Consider the following 18,850-nt stretch of genomic DNA (forward strand, 5'->3'; position numbering starts at 1 on the left):
TCTGGCCTCGGCGATGTAGAGGTCAGTGCGCCATACTACAACTGCACCTCCCTTGTCCGCGGGTTTTATGGTGAGTTTGGGATTGGAGCGGAGGCCTGCACATTCTGCAGGGGAGAGGTTGGAGTGGGTGAGAGGGGTGGAGAGGTTGAGGCGATTGATGTCTCGACGGCAGTTGGAGATGAAGAGGTCGAGGGAGGATAGGAGGCCGTGGGGTGGTGTCCAGGAGGAGGGGGTGTGTTGGAGGTGGGAACAGGGGTCAGTAGAGGGAGGGTTAGACTCGTGTAAAGAAGTAAGCACGGAGGTGGAGGCGGCGGAAAAACTGTTCAACGTCCAAGTGTGAGCGGTATTCGTTGATGTTAGGGTGGAGGGGGATAAAGGTGAGTCCTTTACTGAGGACTGTAATTTCCTGTTTTATGTCTATCTCTCTTTTTTACATAGTAGGATCACATTAGCTACCTTCCAATCCGTAAGAACTGTTTCAGAGGCTATAGAATCTTCAAATATGACCACCAATGCAACCACTATTTCTAGGGCCACTTCCTTAAGTGCTCTGGGATGTAGGTTTTTGGGTCCTGGGAATTTATCAACATTTAATCCCATCAATTTCCCCAACACCATTTCCCTACTATTGCTGATTTCCTTCAGTTCTGTCCTCTCTCTAGACCATGTGTTCACCAACATTTTTGAGACGTTATTTGTGTCCTCCTTTGTGAAGCCAGAATCAAAATAAGTACTTAATGAGGCTGCCATTTCTTTGCTCCACATTGTAAGTTATGCTGTTTCTGATGAGTGTAGAGTCATAGAGTCAGAGAGCACAGAAACAGACCTTACAGTCCAACCAATCCATGCTGACTATAATCCCAAATGAAACTAATCCCACCTGCCTGAATTTGGCCCATATCCCTCTAAACATTTCTTATTTATGTATTTATCTAAGACAGAAAAGTTTCATCAAGATATCTTTAATTAACAGCAGCCATCAAGTTCTGTACCAAATACTATTTATATAATGATAGAACTAAGGCAATATTTTCAAGTACCTTTTTAATATTTTTTAAAACATAAAAATCCTCCACTTCTTATCATTTGACATTGCGCCAACATCGAAATGGCTTGACCGGACTAATCAGGTTATTTATCAGTAATTATGAAGCTTAGTGCCCTGTTTCAACATTGACTTATGCCGCTGTCAACAAGGTGTAACTTTTTCAACTGTTTCGCAACAAGATATACAAAGTTCTTACCAAGCCACGGAGATTGCAGCTTGAGAGGGAACCACAAGGAGAAGCAGCTTCTGAATTTCCACTTTTTGCATCCAAACACTACGGTGGGAGAGGAGGCCACTCGGCCCATTGAGTCCGCACCGACCCTCCGAACAGCATCCCTCCCGGACTCAGTCCCACTATCCCTGTAACCCTGTATTTCCCATGGCTAACCCGCCCAGCCTGCACATCCCTGGACACTATGGGCAATTTAGCATGGCCAATCCACCCTAACCTGCACATCCCTGGGCACTATGGGCAATTTAGCATGGGTAATCCACCCTAACCTGCACATCCCTGGACACTATGGGCAACTTAGCATGGGTAATCCACCCTAACCTGCACGTCCCTGGACACTATGGGCAATTTAGCATGGGTAATCCACCCTAACCTGCACATCTTTGGACTGGTAGTTTTTGGTAGTACAGACCGTGAATGTTGGCGGTTGAACTGTACAACCAGAATTTGGATTTCCTTGCCACAGAGAGCTGTGGGGGCAGAGTCCTTGTGTAAATTTAAGGCTGAGATTGACAGATCCTTGATCAGTCGGGGAACTGGCACCAAATTCTGACCCAATGTTCCTTTTGATGTAGTGCAATTAAAAGTCAACCAATAAGGAAGTAATGGCTATCTCCTATTCAAAGCACAGCCTTAAACATTTAATTATATCCCAGGTCAAATTCCACTGCAACCCAGGACCAATAAAGAGAATTGACGCCTCTTTGTATGAACATTTTGTTCCCTTCTGCAAATGTTGCTCAAGAAGTTATTTGAATGTTGCACAAGACTTTTCCAATACAGACTGTAGTTATGGGGAGGCAGGGTAGGGGTAACTGTAAGAAACAGGAACAGGCGTAGGCCATTCGGCCCCTCGAGCCTGCTCCACCATTCAATAGGATCATGGCCGATCCGACATTTCCCATGTCCACTATCCTGCTCTTGATTCTCCTGATCAAGGATCTATCTATCTCAGCCTTAAATATACACAAGGACTCTTCCCCCACAGCTCACAGAGGCAAGGAGTTCCAAAGGCTTCTCAACCCTCTGAGAAAAGAAATTCCTTCTCATCTCTGTTTTAAATTGGTAAGAGGTTATGGCAGGTGAAATAACTCCACAGGGACCGGTATTCTGTCACCGTGTCACCCTTTATTTACAAATAGAAAATCCTTGACACTGGTCCAGCTCCCTCGGAGCCAGCTTTCAGCGTAAACAGGATGTCTGACACTCCCGTTTCTATCTGTCAGCCAGGGCTCCCTGATTGTAACTGTTAATCTGGTCCAAGCAGGGTGCTCATATTCTATGGGGTCTACCTCGCTGACCTCGTTACAAACACTACAGCCAGAAGCTGTGACAGGCTGGAGACAGTAACTGCAGAGGATGGCTGTACTATGTCATGCCTATAAACATTCCAATTGAAAGCTCGTCTCTGTAATGATGATCATAAGAAATAAAACATCCTGTTTTTCTTAAAGAAAATATCTTTTCATCCAAGCTTTTCATCATGTATTCATCAGGATAATTTGCAAGAATACCAAAGCAGTAGGGAAAAGCAACATGGATACTGCAATGAGAGTTTATGGCCACTCATTGGGTCATTTCTTCACTTGGAGAGTTGTGAACCTGTGGAATTCTCTCCCACAGAAAGCTGTTGGGGACAGTTCGTTAGATATATTCAACAGGGAGCTGGACATGGCCCTTGTGGCCAAAGGGATCAAGGGGTATAGAGAGAAAGTGGGAATGGGATACTGAGATTGCATGATCAGCCATGATCGTATTGAGTGGTGGTGCAGGCTCGAAGGGCCGAATGGCCTACTCTTGCATCCGTTTTCTAAGTTTCTATGTTTCTGCTCGAAGGGCCGAATGGCCTACTCTTGCATCCGTTTTCTAAGTTTCTATGTTTCTACTCTCAGGGCAATGCAGTGACGAATCAGAGTCAATGTGTCTCATTTAAAATTTAAACAAAACCTGGCAGCAAATTACCATTAAGGTGTTCATTCTCCGTGGCAATGGCTCAGCCAATCAGAATCTATAACTAACGAATGCTTTGCATTTGCCAGTAACATTCAAACAAAAGGAACCTTTCCACTAATTTTGTTGTGGAATTACGAGAGTTGACTGCATGTGGAAATAGGGATTTTTGAAATTTATTCATTCTTGTGATATGGGAATAATTAAAAAAGCCAGTATTTGTTGCATTCCCAATATTGCTCTTTATCTCAGTGGCTTGCTGCATCATTCCAGGGTGCAGTTAAAAGTCAACCACATTGCTGTGGGTCTGGAATCACATGTAGGCCAGACCAGGTAAGGATGGCAGATTTCATTCCCTAAAGGATGTTAGAGAATCAGCTAGGACTTGGTTGACAGTTTGTTTTAAAAATATTTTGTGGATCTCAACAGGGCTGAGCCTATTATGAAAACCGAAAGAATTGCAGATGCTAGAAATCACAAACAAAAACAGAAATTGCTGGTAAAGCTCAGCAGGTCTGGCAGCATCTGTGGAGAGAAATCAGAGTTAACTTTGTGGGTCCAGTGACCCTTCCTCAGAACTGGAAGGATTCTGAGGAAGGGTCACTGAACCCAAAACATTAACTCTGATTTCTCTCCACAGATGCTGCCAGATCTGCTGAGCATTTCCATCAATTTCCGTTTTAGTTTCAGTTTCTTTTCGATCTGTTAATGTATAATGAGGTAAATTTTATGAGATGACCTCAGAAAGGAAAAGAAATAAATCCCCAGAGAATTCTGACCGTAACATGATATAATTTAGCACTGAGTTTTATTGTGAGGGACTTGGACCAGAAATGTGTGTATGAAACCTAAATAAGGATAATTACATTGGAATGAGAGCAGAGTTGGCTAAAGTGGCCGGGGAAAGGGGTTTTGTAGATATACAGTTGAGAAACAATTGCATCAGAGATAGTAGGAACTGCAGTTGCTGGAGAATCTGAGATAACAAGGTGTAGAGCTGGACGAACACAGCAGGCCAAGCAGCATCACAGGAGCAGGAAGGCTGACGCTTCAGGCCTAGAGCCTTCATCAGAAAATCACATTCGGGTCTAGGCCCGAAACGTCAGCCTTCCTGCTCCTGTGATGCTGCTTGGCCTGCTGTGTTCGTCCAGCTCTACACCTTGTTATCTGAGAAACAATTGCAGAGGCTTAAGAAAATAGTTCAAAACTCACAGCAAATATATATCCCAGTGAAGAAGGAGGATTCTAGGAATTCAATAATTCAATTCTGGTCTCCCTGCTTAGGAAAGATGTTAAACTTGAAAGGTTGCAGAAATGATGTTACAAGTATGTTGCCAGGGTTGGAGAGTTTGAGCTATAGGGAGAGGCTGAATAGGCTGGGGCTATTTTCCCTGGAGTGTCGGAGGCTGAGGGGTGACCTTATAGAGTTTGATAAAATCACAAGGGGCGTGGATAGGGTAAATAGGCAAGGTCTTTTCCCCAGGGTAGGGGAGTCCAAAGCAAGACGACAAAGGTTTAAGGTGAGAGGAGCAAGATTTAAAAGAGACCTAAAGGGCAACTTTTTCACGCAGGAGGTGGTGCATGTCTCAAATGAGCTGCCAGAGGAAGTGGTGGAGGCTGGTACAATTACAATATTTAAAAGGCATCTGGATGGGTACATGAATAGGAAGGGTTTAGAGGGATATGGGCCAAATGCTGGCAAATGGGACTGGATTAATTTAGGATACCTGGTCGGTATGGACGAGTTGGACCGAAGAGTCTTTTCTAGGCTGTATATTTCTATGACTCTATGATAAACCAAACATGATTAATCAAGGAAGTTAAGGATAGCATCAAAATGAAAGATGACAAAGATTAGTGGTAAACCAGAGAATTGGGAAAATGTGATAAACCAGCAAATGGTGAACAAATAAAAGACAAAATAAACAATGAATATAAATTTGCAAGTAATAGAAACAAAAATAAGACAGTAAGAGTTTCTTTAAATATATAAAAAGGAATACAGAGACCAAAGTGAACATAGGCCCCTGAAGAATAAGGCTGGGGAAATAATAATGGGGAATCAGGAAATGGCAGAAAAGTTGAATAAATTCATGGATCAGCCTTTATGGTGTAGGACACTAATGGTACTTGAAAAGTACTAAATAATCAACTGGCTAAAGCGGGTGGGAGTGGGGTAATTAAGTTCAATAACTATCTCAAGACAAAAAGCACTAGGGAACTAATGGGGCTAAGGACTAATAATTGCCCTGGACCTAATGAATTGCATCCTAGATATCAAACGAAGTAGTGACTCAGATAATGGATCCACTGGAAGTAATCTTCCAAGATTCCCAAAACTCTGGAAAAGTTATTAGGAACATGGTCGTATCTATTATAAACGATGTAACAGCACAGATTTTAGAAATAGGCTGGAACTTTTTTCACTGGAGCATAGGACATTGAAGGGTGACCTTATAGAGGTTTATAAAATCATGAGGGATTATAGACAAGGTGAATGGCAGGTATCTTTTCCCTAGGCTGGCGGATTTCAAGACTAGGGGGCATTTTTTAAGGTGAGAGGAGATAGATTTAAAACAGACATTGGGGCAGTTGTTTTACACACAGAGTGGTTAGTGTGTGGAATGAACTTTCAGAGGAAGTGGTGGATGCGGGTACATTTGCAATGTTTAAAACGTATTTAGATAAATTTATGAATAAGAAATGTTTGGAGGGATATTGGCCAAACGCAGGCAGTTGGGACTAGTTTAATTTGGGATTATGGTTGGCTTAGATTGGTTGGACCGAAGGATCTGTTTCCTGCTGTATGACACTAGGACTCTAAATACATAATATGATTAAGCAAAGTCATTAATGGCTTCATGAAGGGGAAATCAAGTATAGCAAATTTATTAGAAATTCGGCTTGTCCATAAGGACCCTCACCAACCTTTATGCACCGTAGGAAGCATTCTATCCAGGTACATCACGGCCTGGTATGGCAACTGCTCTGCTCAGCACGTTGTATACACAGACCAGATCATCACACAAGCCAACCTCCCATTCACGGACTCCATCTACAACTTCTCGTTGCTGTGGAAATGCTGCCAACATTATCAAAGACCTCTCCCACCCTAATGATACTCTCTTCCAACCTCTTTCATCAGGCAGAAGATACAGAACTTCAAACACATGTACCAACAGGTTCAAGAACAGCTTCTTCCCTGCTGTTATTAGACTGATGAATGGACCTCTTAAATTTGAAATCCAATGTTGATCTTGTTTTTGTGCACATCCTGTTGTAACTTTGTATGCTTTGCTTTGTCTAAATACCCCGATGATCTGTATGTCTTTATATGTTATGATCTACCTGTACTGCACACAAAACAAAACTCTGAGGAGTAATAGCAAGATAGATAAAGAGGAGCCTGTAGATGTAATATATTTGAATGTCCAAAAGGCATTCAATAAGGTACTGTACATAAGACAACTTAAAAAGATGAGACCATGATGTTCAGTATTATATTAGCAAGGATAGAGAATTGGCTAACTGATAGAGGACAGAGATAGTTGGGATAAGGGCTGCATTTTCAGGATGGCAACCTGTAACTAGTGGAGTTCCACAGGGATCAGTGCTAGTGTCATAATATTGCAATATATACATGACTTGGAAGAGGGAAGAGAATGTACTATCACCAAGTTTGCAGATGATACAAAAATAGGTGGAAAGCAAGTAGTGAGGATGACACGAAAAGGGATATAGACAGGTTATGTGAGTGAGCAAGAACTTGGCAGAAGGAATTTGTTGTGGGAAAATGTGTGAGCTTATGCACTTTGGCAGGAAGAATAGAAGAGCTGAATATTATTTAAATAGAGAAAGATGGCTAAAAGATACAAGACTGTGGGGTGGGCATGGGGGATGGATGGTCTCTGCGCATAAATCACAAAAATCTAGTATCTAGTTTTCAGTGGGTCATAGGGAAGGAAAATGGAATGCTGGGCTTTATTTCAAAGGATCCACAGTATAAAAATAGGAAGGTTTTGATTTGATTTGATTTATTGTTGTCACACGTACCTAAGTATAGTGCAAAAATTTTGTTTTGTGAGCAGTACAGGCAGATCATAACATATAAGGTCACACAGATCGTAGGGTGCTTAGATAGAAGGAGACACACAGGAGGTGCACAAAGCAAGCTCAGTATTAGATTTGAAATTAGAGAGGTGCATTCAGAAGTCTAATAACAGCGGGGAAGAAGCTGTTCTTGAATCTGTTGGTACATGTGTTCGACACAGCTTCTGTTTCTTCTGCCTGACGGAAGAGGTTGAAAGAGAGTTTTACTGGGGTGGGAAGGTCTTTGACGATGTTGGCAGCCTTTCCGTGGCAACAAGAAGTATAGATGGAGTCCATGGATGGGAGGTTGGCTTGCGTGATGGTCTGGACTGTGTACACAACTTTCTGTAATTTCTTATGGCGCTGGGCAGAGCAGGTGCTATACCAGGCCGTGATGCAATCAGGTAGAATGCTTCCTATGGTGCATCAGTAAAAGTTGGTGAGGGTCCTTATGGATATGCCGAATTTCCTAAGCCTCCTGAGGAAGAAGAGGCCTTCTTGACTGTCACATCTACATGGGTGGTCCAGGACAGGTTGTTGGCTATCGTCATTCCTAGGAATTTGACGCTCTCGACCTTCTCCAGATCAGCTCCATTGATGTAGATAGGTACGTGTCCTCCTTTCTTCCTTAAGTCCCTGAAAATGTTAGGCTAGTGCAGATTGGCCATGCTAAATTGTCCCATAGTGTCCAGGGATATGCAGGTTATGGTGGATTGGCCATGCTAAATTACCCCATAGTGTCCAGGGATGTGCAGATTAGGGTGGATTGCCATGCTAAATTGTCCCATAGCGTCCAGGGATGTGCAGGCGAGGTGGATTAATCATGGGAAATGCAGAGTTACAGGGACAGGGTAGGGGGGATGGGTCTGGGTGGGATAGTCTTAGGAGGTCCGTGTGGACTTGATGGACAGAATGGCCTGCTTCCACACTGTAGGGATTTTCTGATTCTATACAAGGTACTAGTCATACCACGCCGGGAATACCATGAGTAATTTGGATTTGTTTATCTAAGGTCCAGAGGACATAATCTCAGATTAAGGGGTCATCTATTGAAAACTGACATGAGCAGGAATTTCTTCCAGGGTGAATGTGTGGAATCCTTTACCACAGTGGGTAGTGAGGGTTGGGAGTATCTGAGGCTGCAATAGGTGATAGAATCGTGGATTGCGGGGAAAGGTTGCACAAGGTGGTATTGAGGATCATCAGATCAGCCATTGGCTGGGTCCACTGATGGAGAAGTCACTATGGGCCGAACGGCCTCGTGCTTACCTCCACACCTTGTGGCTCAGCAGGAGTGGTTTGCAATGAGGATCTGAGCGGGTGAGGTGGTTTCTTAGGAACTGCCAACTCAATCCAAGTGGCTCATTGCAATGCAACCTTTTCTGTATTTGCAATTTTGCAGGAGAGAGAGACAGAATTAAAAAAAAAAAATCCCAAGCATAAAGTGGATAACCGGGAAGCAAACAGGAAACCTCAGGTGTTTAAATTTTCTCGACGCACAAGTTTCCTGCTGTTTAAAGACGAGCTCTCCACGCTGGAAGGAGTCAGTCCTGCAAAAACCAGTGAAATTCCTCCCCCCCCCCCCCGATGAATAATTAACCAGACTGTCCGCCTTTTATTTGGGTCTGGAGCTGCCTTCTTAGCTCTCCAGCGAGGGGAAAGTGACCAACTGCAGGGAAAAGAGCTAGCAAAAACAGGTCATTTACACCGCCCCCCCCCCAAAAAAAAACTTTTTCCCCACTCGTTCCCCTGTTGTAAAATATTCGCTTTGATCTGCATCATGTCTCACTCCGCGAATCCAGTCTATCGATCGACACTGAACACCTACCAGGTGAGTGCTGTGTGTTTGAGGGCTGCTGTGCAAATGGTGGCGTTGGAGGCTCCACGTCTCCTTTATAATATTGTTCCCAAACGTAGAGTGGATATAAGCTGTAGTTTTGTTTTGACAAAGAGTGGACATAAGCTATAGTTTTTGTTATAGAGTGAATATAAGCTGCAGTTTTGTTTTGACAAAGAGTGGACACAAGCTATAATTTTTGTTATAGAGTGGACACAAACTAGATATATAAGTTGTGGTTCTTGATTGTTCCTTATGGGTGGCACAGTGGTTAGCACTGCTGCCTCACAGCACTAGAGACCTGGGTTCAATCCCACCTTTGGGCTGGGTGACTGTCTGTGTAGAGTTTGCATATTCTCCCTGTGTATGTATGGGTTTCCTCCCACAGTCACAAAGATGTGCAGTTTAGGGTGGATTGGCTGTGCTAAATTACCCATAGTGTCCAGGGGTGTGTAGGCGAGGTGGGTTAGCCATGGGAAATGCAGCATTATATGGCAGGGTTTGGGGGGCCAGTATGGGTTGAATGACCTCTTTCTGCACTGCAGAGATTATATGTTCCTTCACTCCAAGTTCTCACAGTGTTTATCACCTATTTTATTGCTGTTCCCTTCTTGCCAGCACCCACAACACTCTGTACCTTATGCCTCTTTCACCTGTCCTCACACCTCCTTTATAATATTGTGAAGGTGTGAAATTTAAAAAGGGACATATTCACATAGCACCTTTTCTCATGGTCTCAAAGTACACTGCAGCGGATGGAGTGCTTTTAAGGTCACTGTTGTAAAGTCTTACACAGTTTGCCCACAGCAATCTCCTATCGACAGCAATGCATTGAGGTTTTGTTGAGATTGGTTGATGCTAAGTATTAGCCAGGACACCAGGAATAACTGAGACAACAAGGTGCAAAGCTGGATGAACACAGCAGGCATCATAGGAGCAGAGAGGCTGACATTTCGGGCCTAGACCCTTCATCAGAAAAGGGGGAGGGGAAGGGGGTTCTGAAATAAATAGGGAGAGAGGGGGAGGCGGATAGAAGATGGATAGAGGAGAGGATAGGTGGAGAGGAAACAATCAGGTCGAAGAGGCGGGGATGGGGCCAGTAAAGGTGAGTGTAGGTGGGGAGTTAGGGAGAGGATAGGTCAGTCCAGGGAGGACGGACAGGTCAAGGGGGCAGGATGAGGTTAGTAGGTAGGAGATGGGGGTGTGGCTTGAGGTGGGAGGAGGGGATAGGTGGGAGGAAGAACAGGTTAGGGAGGCAGGGATGAGCTGGGCTGGTTTTGGGATGTGGTGGGGGGAGGGGAGATTTTGAAGCTTGTGAAATCCGCATTGATACCATTGGGCTGCAGGGTTCCCAAGCAGAATATGAGTTGCTGTTCCTGCAACCTTCGGGTGGCATCGTTGTGGCACTGCAGGAGGCCCAGGATGGACATGTCGTCTGAGGAATGGGAGGGGGAGTTGAAATGGTTTGTGACTGGGAGGTGCAGTTGTTTATTGCGAACCGAGCGTAGGTGTTCTGCAAAGCGATCCCCAAGCCTCCGCTTGGTTTCCCCGATGTAGAGGAGGCCACAATGGGTACAGCGGATGCAGTATACCACATTAGCAGATGTGCAGGTAACATCTGCTTGATGTGAAAAGTCTTCTTGGGGCCTGGGAAGGGGGTGAGGGAGGAGGTATGGGGGCAGGTGTAGCACTTCCTGCGGTTGTAGGGAAAAGTGCCGGGTGTGGTGGGGCTGGAGGGGAGTGTGGGGCGGACAAGGGAGTCACGGAGAGAGTGGTCCCTCCGGAAAGCAGATAAGGGTGGGGAGGGAAAGATGTCTTTGGTGGTGGGGTCGGATTGCAGATGGTGGAAGTGTTGGAGGATTATGCGTTGGATCCGGAGGTTGGTGGGGTGGTACGTGAGGACGAGGGGGATACTTTTTTGGTTGTTATTGCGGGGACGGGGTGTGAGGGATGAGTTGCGGGAAATGTGGGAGACACGGTTGAGGGCGTTCTCGACCACTGAGGGGGGGAAGTTGCGGTCCTTGAAAAATGAGGTTATCTGAGATGTACGGGAGTGGAATGCCTCATCCTGGGAGCAGATGTGGTGGAGGCGAAGGAATTGGGAATAGGGGATGGCATTTTTGCAGGAAGGTGGGTGGGAGGAGGTGTATTCTAGGTAGCTGTGGGAGTCGGTGGGCTTGAAATGGATATCGGTTTCTAGGTGGTTGCCCGAGATGGAGACAGAGAGGTCCAGGAAGGAGAGAGAAGTGTTAGAGATAGTCCAGGTGAACTTAAGGTTGGGGTGGAAGGTGTTGGTGAAGTGGATGAACTGTTCGAGCTCCTCGTGGGAGCACGAGGTGGCGCCGATACAGTCATCAATGTAACGGAGGAAGAGGTGGTGTTTAGGGCCAGTGTAGGTATGGAAGAGGGATTGTTCCACGTAACCTACAAAGAGGCAGGCATAGCTTGGTCCCATGCGGGTACCCATGGTCACCCCCTTTGTCTGTAGGAAGTGGGAGAATTGAAAGAGAAGTTGTTGAGGGTGAGGACGAGTTCGGCTAAGCGGATGAGGGTGTCAGTGGAGGGGGACTGGTCGGGCCTGCGGGACAGGAAGAAGCGGAGCGCCTTTAGGCCATCTGTATGGGGAATGCAGGTGTACAGGGACTGGACGTCCATGGTAAAGATGAGGTGTTGGGGACCGGGGAATTGGAAGTTCTGGAGAAGGTGGAGGGCGTGGGTGGTATCACGGACGTAGGTAGGGAGTTCCTGGACCAAGGGGGAGAAAATGGAGTCGAGATAGTTGGAGATAAGTTCGGTGGGGCAGGAGCAGGCGGAGACAACGGGTCGACCAGGGCAGTCAGGTTTGTGGATTTTGGGAAGGAGATAGAAGCGGGCGGTGCGGGGTTGGGGAATGATGAGGTTGGAGGCCATGAGCGGGAGGTCACCTGAGGTGATAAAGTTGTGGATGGTTTGGGAGATGATGGTTTGGGGCTCAGGGGTGGGGTCATGATCAAGGGGGCGGTAGGAGGAGGTGTCGGAGAGTTGGCGTCTGGCCTCGGCGATGTAGAGGTCAGTGCGCCATACTACAACTGCACCTCCCTTGTCCGCGGGTTTTATGGTGAGGTTGGGATTGGAGCGGAGGGAGCGGAGGGCTGCACGTTCTGCGGGGTAGAGGTTGGAGTGGGTGAGAGGGGTGGAGAGGTTGAGGCGATTGATGTCTCGACGGCAGTTGGAGATGAAGAGGTCGAGGGAGGGTAGGAGGCCTTGGGGTGGTGTCCAGGAGGAGGGAGTGTGTTGGAAGCGGGAGAAGGGGTCAGTAGAGGGAGGGTTAGGCTCATGGTTGAAGAAGTAAGCGCGGAGGCGGAGGCGGCGGAAAAACTGCTCTATGTCGAAACGTGACCGGTATTCGTTGATCTGTGGGTGGAGGGGGACAAAGGTGAGCCCTTTACTGAGGACTGACTGTTCGTCCTCAGTAAGGGGTAGGTCTGGGGGGATGGTGAAGACTCGGCAGGGCTGGGTGCTGCTGTCTCCTCTGGAGCTGCTGGCTGTGGAGGCGGTGGGTGGAGCGACGTCGGCGTCAGCGCTGGGCAGAGCGACGTCGGCGTCAGCGGCGGGCGGAGTTGCGTCGGCGTAAGCGGTGGGTGGTGTTGCGCCAGCGTTGGCGGTGGGCGGAGTTGCGTTCGCGTCGGTGATGGGCAGAGCGGGGTAGGCGGCGGCAGCAGCATCTTTTTCTTGAAGTTGACAACCTTGGTTCGACTTTGTCTGGTAGTTGCTGCTATGCAGTGCCTGCCACTGACAGTTAAACCACATTCAAGGCACTCTGTAAATGCAAGTTGTTGTTATACAACCTGAAGGAATGTGAAAGTCATGGGGCCTAGAATTTTTCTGGGAAAGTGAATGGATGGTAGAAGACTTCCTGAAATCGAAAGGTTGTTCAATCTGCAGTGGGTGGTGAGGGAGAGAGATGGTGTGAGTTACAATTTGTCGCTAAGTTGCTGGAAGAATTACAACCACTGTAGACAGTTAGGGCTGGTACTTCACATCGTAAGGAACCCTTCAGTGTTGTGAATGATGTTTCAATGCCACTCATCCACTGTGGCCCAGAAATGGAGCAGTTAAAACTATGGATTCACGGTCAAACAAGTTCTTAGTGTTTTTTTTTAACCGCTAAAATGTTCTTGCTTACTGTTTTATTCACACTTTCATTTTCCAGTTCATTTGTCTCTGTTTATTTCTCTTTCTGCCTCTCATTTAAGAGGTTTGATTACTGGGCAAGGGTAACAATTAATGTGTCAACATTTGCCCAATAAAATATGTGGTGGGCTCTTTGGTACCAGCTGATGTTAAGAATTATATGTAATTTACAGCACAAGAACAGGTCATTCGACCCATCTGACTGATATCTCTCTGGAATCTTTTCCACGCTGCCATATATATTCTTCATTCTTTCATGGGATGTGGGCATCGCTGGCAACAACAGAACTTGTTCATCCTTAATTGCCCTTGAACTGAATGGCTTGCTTCAAAGTAGGAGCAAATTACTGCAGACGCTGGAATTTGTACTGAAAACTAAAAGTGCTGGCGTTCACAGCAGGCCAGGCAGTATCCATGGAGAGAGAGCAAGTGAACGTTTTGATTCTAGATGACTCTTCATCAGAATTTGCTTCAAAGGGCAGTTAGGAATAAACCCACATTGTTTTGGGTCTGGAGTCACCAGACTGAGTAAGAATGAAAGGCCACTCGTGAACCAGATGGAACAAAAGAATGATAGTTTCAGGGCCACTCATCATTGAGACAACCTTTTGAATTCAGGATTTTATAAAATTGTAGTTAAATTTCAGGGGGTGCTGTGGTGGGATTTGAACCCATGTCAATTGAGGATTAATTTGCGTTCCTGGATCACGAGTATGATGATATTATCACAATGCAACCTGCAGGCAGGGTGCACTTTAAGAATGAGTGGGACAGCAATTATTATTGTTTCAGAATCCAGATTGTATCGTTTCGAGGGAAGGCAGTCACTGACAATCACATGATGTTCCGATTTTATATAGCTGCTCCTGCCTTTAGTCTAACATTCTACCTCTACATATTGAAACCCAACCCCAGTAAAACATTTGAGGATATTTTGTGTACATTTGCTGGTCGTCTTTCTTTCCGAGGCGCATTCAAATATGATAAAGTAGTCTTTCTTTTACTGTGAGGTGGGGGTAGTGGTGAAAGAAAATAGAGCAGAAGATATCGAGTTCTATTAATCAGGTAATTGTTCATCTTAAAACTATTGGTTTACTGCTCCATTATTTATTAACTCTGAACCTGGATAGACTATGGGAAATAGTCTTAGCTCACTGCGCCGTTTCAGGCTGCCAGCTTAGATAAAATGGTTAGGCCTCAACTTCCACCAGCTGCTGAACATCCAAGATAAGTCAATGAGTGCAGGAACGTCCCAAATCTGATTCTTGCTCTGTGCTTTTGGCCCAAAGCATTAACTTTCCTACTCCTCTGATGTTGTCTGACCAGTTCTGCTCCACATTTGTTGAATCTGGCTTCCAGCATCTGCAGTCTGTTCTGTCTCCTGCTCTGTGCTGCCTAATTGCTGTGGGTGAGGTAATGCAGATGGAAGCTTTTCTCTTAGCAATCATAGACCAGAGAAAAGAAAATCAAACCTCGGCTCTTTTTGCCACTTGGGATTCCTTGTGGGAAGTTCAGACGCTAGGTCTTAGAGCAGACCATCCCATCCCATGGCTTTTTAAAAATTCATTCACAGGATGTGGACAAGAGGCAATTGCTTGATCCTGGTTTCCTTTGGGAATATCATGGTCAGGCATCTTCTTGACCCACTGTGGTCCATGTTGTAAAGGTGCACCCACCATCCGCTTAGATAGGGAGTTCCAGGAATTTGACCCATCAACAACAAAGGAGGGACAATAATACATAGGATTACACAGGACCACAGAAGCAGGCCAATCGGCCCAACCAGTCCATACTGGTATTTATGCTCTATTCAAGCTTCTACCCATCTTTCCTACTCTGAATCCATCCTCACTTCTCCCTGTTCACTTCTCCACCTTGTGTTTGTCTAGTTTCCCCTTAAATGCATCTACACTACTCACTTCAACTTCTCCCTGTGGTAGTGAGTTCCTCATTCCCATCACTATTTGGATAAATCATTTTGTTTTGAATTCCCTATTGCATTTCATGGTGACTAACTCCTAGATCTACACTTCACCCTTTTATTGTGTACCTCGCTGTGAGTTTGGGTTAAAGACAGACTGGTTGAGGTGAAGCCAAAGTCAAGAATTATCTTCAGGTGTAGACTTCAAAGTAACACTGTTTATTATGCATTAACACTAAATACTGCTATACACGATAATCATAAATATTAACAGACTCTGATCTTATAGTTACATTAAGCAAAGGCTAATCTATCATCTTCATGTGCTCACATGAGTCTTCCAGTCCAGATTGTTGAAGTCTGGCAATCTTTTTCTGGCGTTTCTCCACCCACTTTTTACTATTTATACCCAGTGATGTGTAGCTCTTTGACATCGGAACAAGGTTGCTCTGGGGCCCTTTTGTACACCATTTACTACAAAAGGAAACGTGCAGTTTGTAGCAAAAACTTTTCATAATTTTAAAGACCTCCATTAGGTCAGCCTTTTTTTCCTTCAATGTTGCTGCCAATGTAACAACCATTGCACTCTCAAAAAAAAAGCTTAATTGCTTAAACCTCTCTGCAGGAAAAAAGTGTTGCAGTTATACATGTAAAATATTTGTGTACACAAATTCTGATTTTTAAACGTTAAGGCATTCACGAAGAGCCAAGAACAGTTTTCAATTTATCTTATTACGTGAGCAACCCTATTTTCTTTCCTTGGATTGAATAAAATACTCACAATTTGTTTGACCGAGATCCAAGCAAGATGTACTTTGTTTTCTTGAACATTTTTAGAAAATGACACAGATCTTGTTAAAGCTTTTCATATTGCTCTCATCAGGACAACTTGCAAGAACACCAAGGTATCCACAGCAACACCTCTACCAATCAGATTCCACTTGCCAGCCAATCAGTGTGGCCTTCTCAGACAGTGCAAATATGGTGTTCTACTTTACATTGATTTTTCCTGCCAATTGTCCTATAAGTTTGATAAAATATGTCTTTTGTTTTCAGCAAAACTCAAGCTTTGTACCAGCTTTTATTTTCTTTTGTTTAATGGGATGTGGTGCTGTTAACAAGCCCAGCATTTCCTACCCATCCCTAATTGCCCTTAAATTGAGTGCCTTGCTAGGACTATTTTGGAAGGCATTGTTGTGGTTTGGGAATCACATACAGGCCAGATCTGGTAAGGATGGCAGATTTCCGTCTCGAAAGGTAATGGGTTGTGATGGGTTTTTACAATAATCAATGATGTTTGTCTGATGGTGATGGCTTTCAATTCCAGATTTTTCCTTTAATTGAATTAAAATGACAGTAGCCCCATGTGGTGGGATTTGGACCCAAGCCCCTGGATTACCAGGTCCAGTGTCATTGCCCCTGCATTACCATCCCTCCATTGAAATTCAGTGCTTATGATGTTTGGCTGTTTAACCTTTTGGTGTTTGGTTACAGAGCATTATGGAACAATACAACCCTGGACTGCAGAATCTGGTGTTCCTTGGGACAAATTTTGTCCGGGCTTTCCGAGGTAAATACTGAGCCACAGGGTTCCTGTCGTATTTAGTTCTTGTAATAATGTTGCCTTAAGGCCAGTTAAAGTCCAAGATTGAATGATAACAGAATGGATTTGTAAAGGCTTTAAAGGATCTTCAAATAGAATAACTCCTGCTGACACACTGGCCAAACCTTCTAAATCTGTGTCCAACCAGCTGGATCTTCTGGATAGTTTATAGAATCCTTACAGTGTAGATAGAGGCCATTCTGCCCATTGTGCCTGCACCCACCCTCTGAAGAGAATCCTACTCTATTCCTGTAACCCCACATTTACCATAGTTAATCCACCTCACCTACATCCTAAAGGGCAATTTAGCATGGCCAATCCACCTAACCTACACATCTTTGGACTGTGGGAGGAAACCGGAGCACCCAGAGGAAACACACGCAGACACGGGGAGAATGTGCAAACTCCACACAGATGGTCACCTCAGGCTGGAATCGAACCTAGGTGCCTGACGCTGTGAAGCAGCAGTGCTAACCACTGTACCACCCTTGTCACATTCTACTAATCTCTGAAGTTCAGATTGTTGATTGTAGGATCCTGGTATGTGCAACGTGGCTGTTTTGCAAGGGTGGAGCCAAATCAATCAAAATGGTCATTGAGTAATCATGGCCATTCAGCCCCTTAAATCCATGCTGGCTCTCTGTGGATGAAACAGGACAGTTGCGTCGCCCCTCTCTCTATCCTCTTGAATTGCAAGTCTATTTCCTTCAAGTGCCATCCAGTTTCTTTTTGAAACCATTCATCATCTCTGCTTTCACCAGCTGTGCAGATGGAAAGTTCCATCAAGAAAGTGCTTCCTCACATCCCTCTGTATATCTTGCACTGAACCTTAGATTGTGGCCCCTTGTCCTTGTACCCTCAACCATGTATTGGAACATTGTGTACAGGACATTAATGAGGCCTCTTCTGGAGTACTGTGTCCAGTTCTGGTCACTATGCTTTGGAAAGATGTTATTAAGCTGGAGAGGGTTCAGAAAAAAAATTACCAGGATGTTGCCAGGCCTGGAGGGTATGAGTTATAAGGATAGACTGAAAAGGCTAGGTCGTTTTTCACTGGAGCAAGAGGTTGAGGGTGACATTATAGAGATTTATAAAATCGTGAGGGGCACAGATAAGGTGAATAGCAAAAGCCTTTTCCCTAGTATGGGGGAAGTCAAAACTAAAGGGTATATTTTTAAGGTGAGAAGAGAAAGATTTAAAAGGGATCTGAGGAGCAACGTTTTCACACAGAGGGTGGTTCGTATGTGGAGTGAGCTGCCAGAGGAAGGTGGTAGATGCAGATACAGTTACAACATTTAAAAGACATTTGGACAGGTCTATGAATAGGAAAGGGTTAGAGGGATATGGGCCAAACACAGGAAATTGGGACTAGTTTAGTTTGGGAAACTTGGTCGGTGTGGACGAGTTGGATGGAAGGGCCTGCTTCTGTGCTGTAAGACTGTATAACTGTACAACTATTGGGAATAGCTTTTCTTTTGTCTACCTTATCTAAACCGCTTGCACCCCTCTATAAGATCTCTCCTCCTTCATCTTTATTGCGTAGAGACCATCCCCAGTTTCTTGAATCTACAGATTGCTTCTCCAGTGCAGATTGATCTCATTAGAACTGGCAAGACAATTTAAGTAAGACACAAACACCCGTGTGATCATAAGCAGTGTCCTTTGTTCAGTGGCTAGGAGCAGCTTTTATTTCCTGCAGGCCTGACATTGCTGTATTGGACACGGGTTTTTGGTCTGAGACGTCATCTTCCTTCATGTTCGGGAGCTCCAGCTGATCTTATCCTGAGAAGCCTGAAGAGATGGTATTGTTGGCTGTGATGGCCATGGGTTTGAGAGAGGGCAGTCAATCAGTCAGGAACCATTCAGAACCCTCATCTTTGACCATGTGGAATCAGAATGAGGTGAGGACATTATCGAGTGACCAGGCAACATTTAACATTGAGGCTCATACAGAAATAATGGCCACTTAGATCGTGGGGTTGGAGAGCAAGTGGCAG

At 45.0% G+C, this 18,850-nt stretch overlaps 1 protein-coding gene across 1 annotated transcript in view; it reads left to right on the top strand.

Moving 5' to 3' along the window:
• The first annotated feature begins 8,886 nt into the window (after positions 1–8,886).
• The window catches only part of baiap2l2b (BAR/IMD domain containing adaptor protein 2 like 2b), a 73,648-nt gene continuing 63,684 nt past the window's right edge, over positions 8,887–18,850 (top strand). Inside the window, exons 1-2 of the mRNA XM_048617353.1 lie at positions 8,887–9,150; positions 16,745–16,820. Coding sequence (XP_048473310.1) covers positions 9,100–9,150; positions 16,745–16,820 — 127 coding nt within the window. The 5' untranslated portion in view covers positions 8,887–9,099. The remainder of the gene's footprint in view (positions 9,151–16,744; positions 16,821–18,850) is intronic.

Source organism: Rhincodon typus, chromosome 37 (assembly GCF_021869965.1).
Source record: "Rhincodon typus isolate 14 chromosome 37, sRhiTyp1.1, whole genome shotgun sequence".
Taxonomy (NCBI): domain Eukaryota; kingdom Metazoa; phylum Chordata; class Chondrichthyes; order Orectolobiformes; family Rhincodontidae; genus Rhincodon; species Rhincodon typus.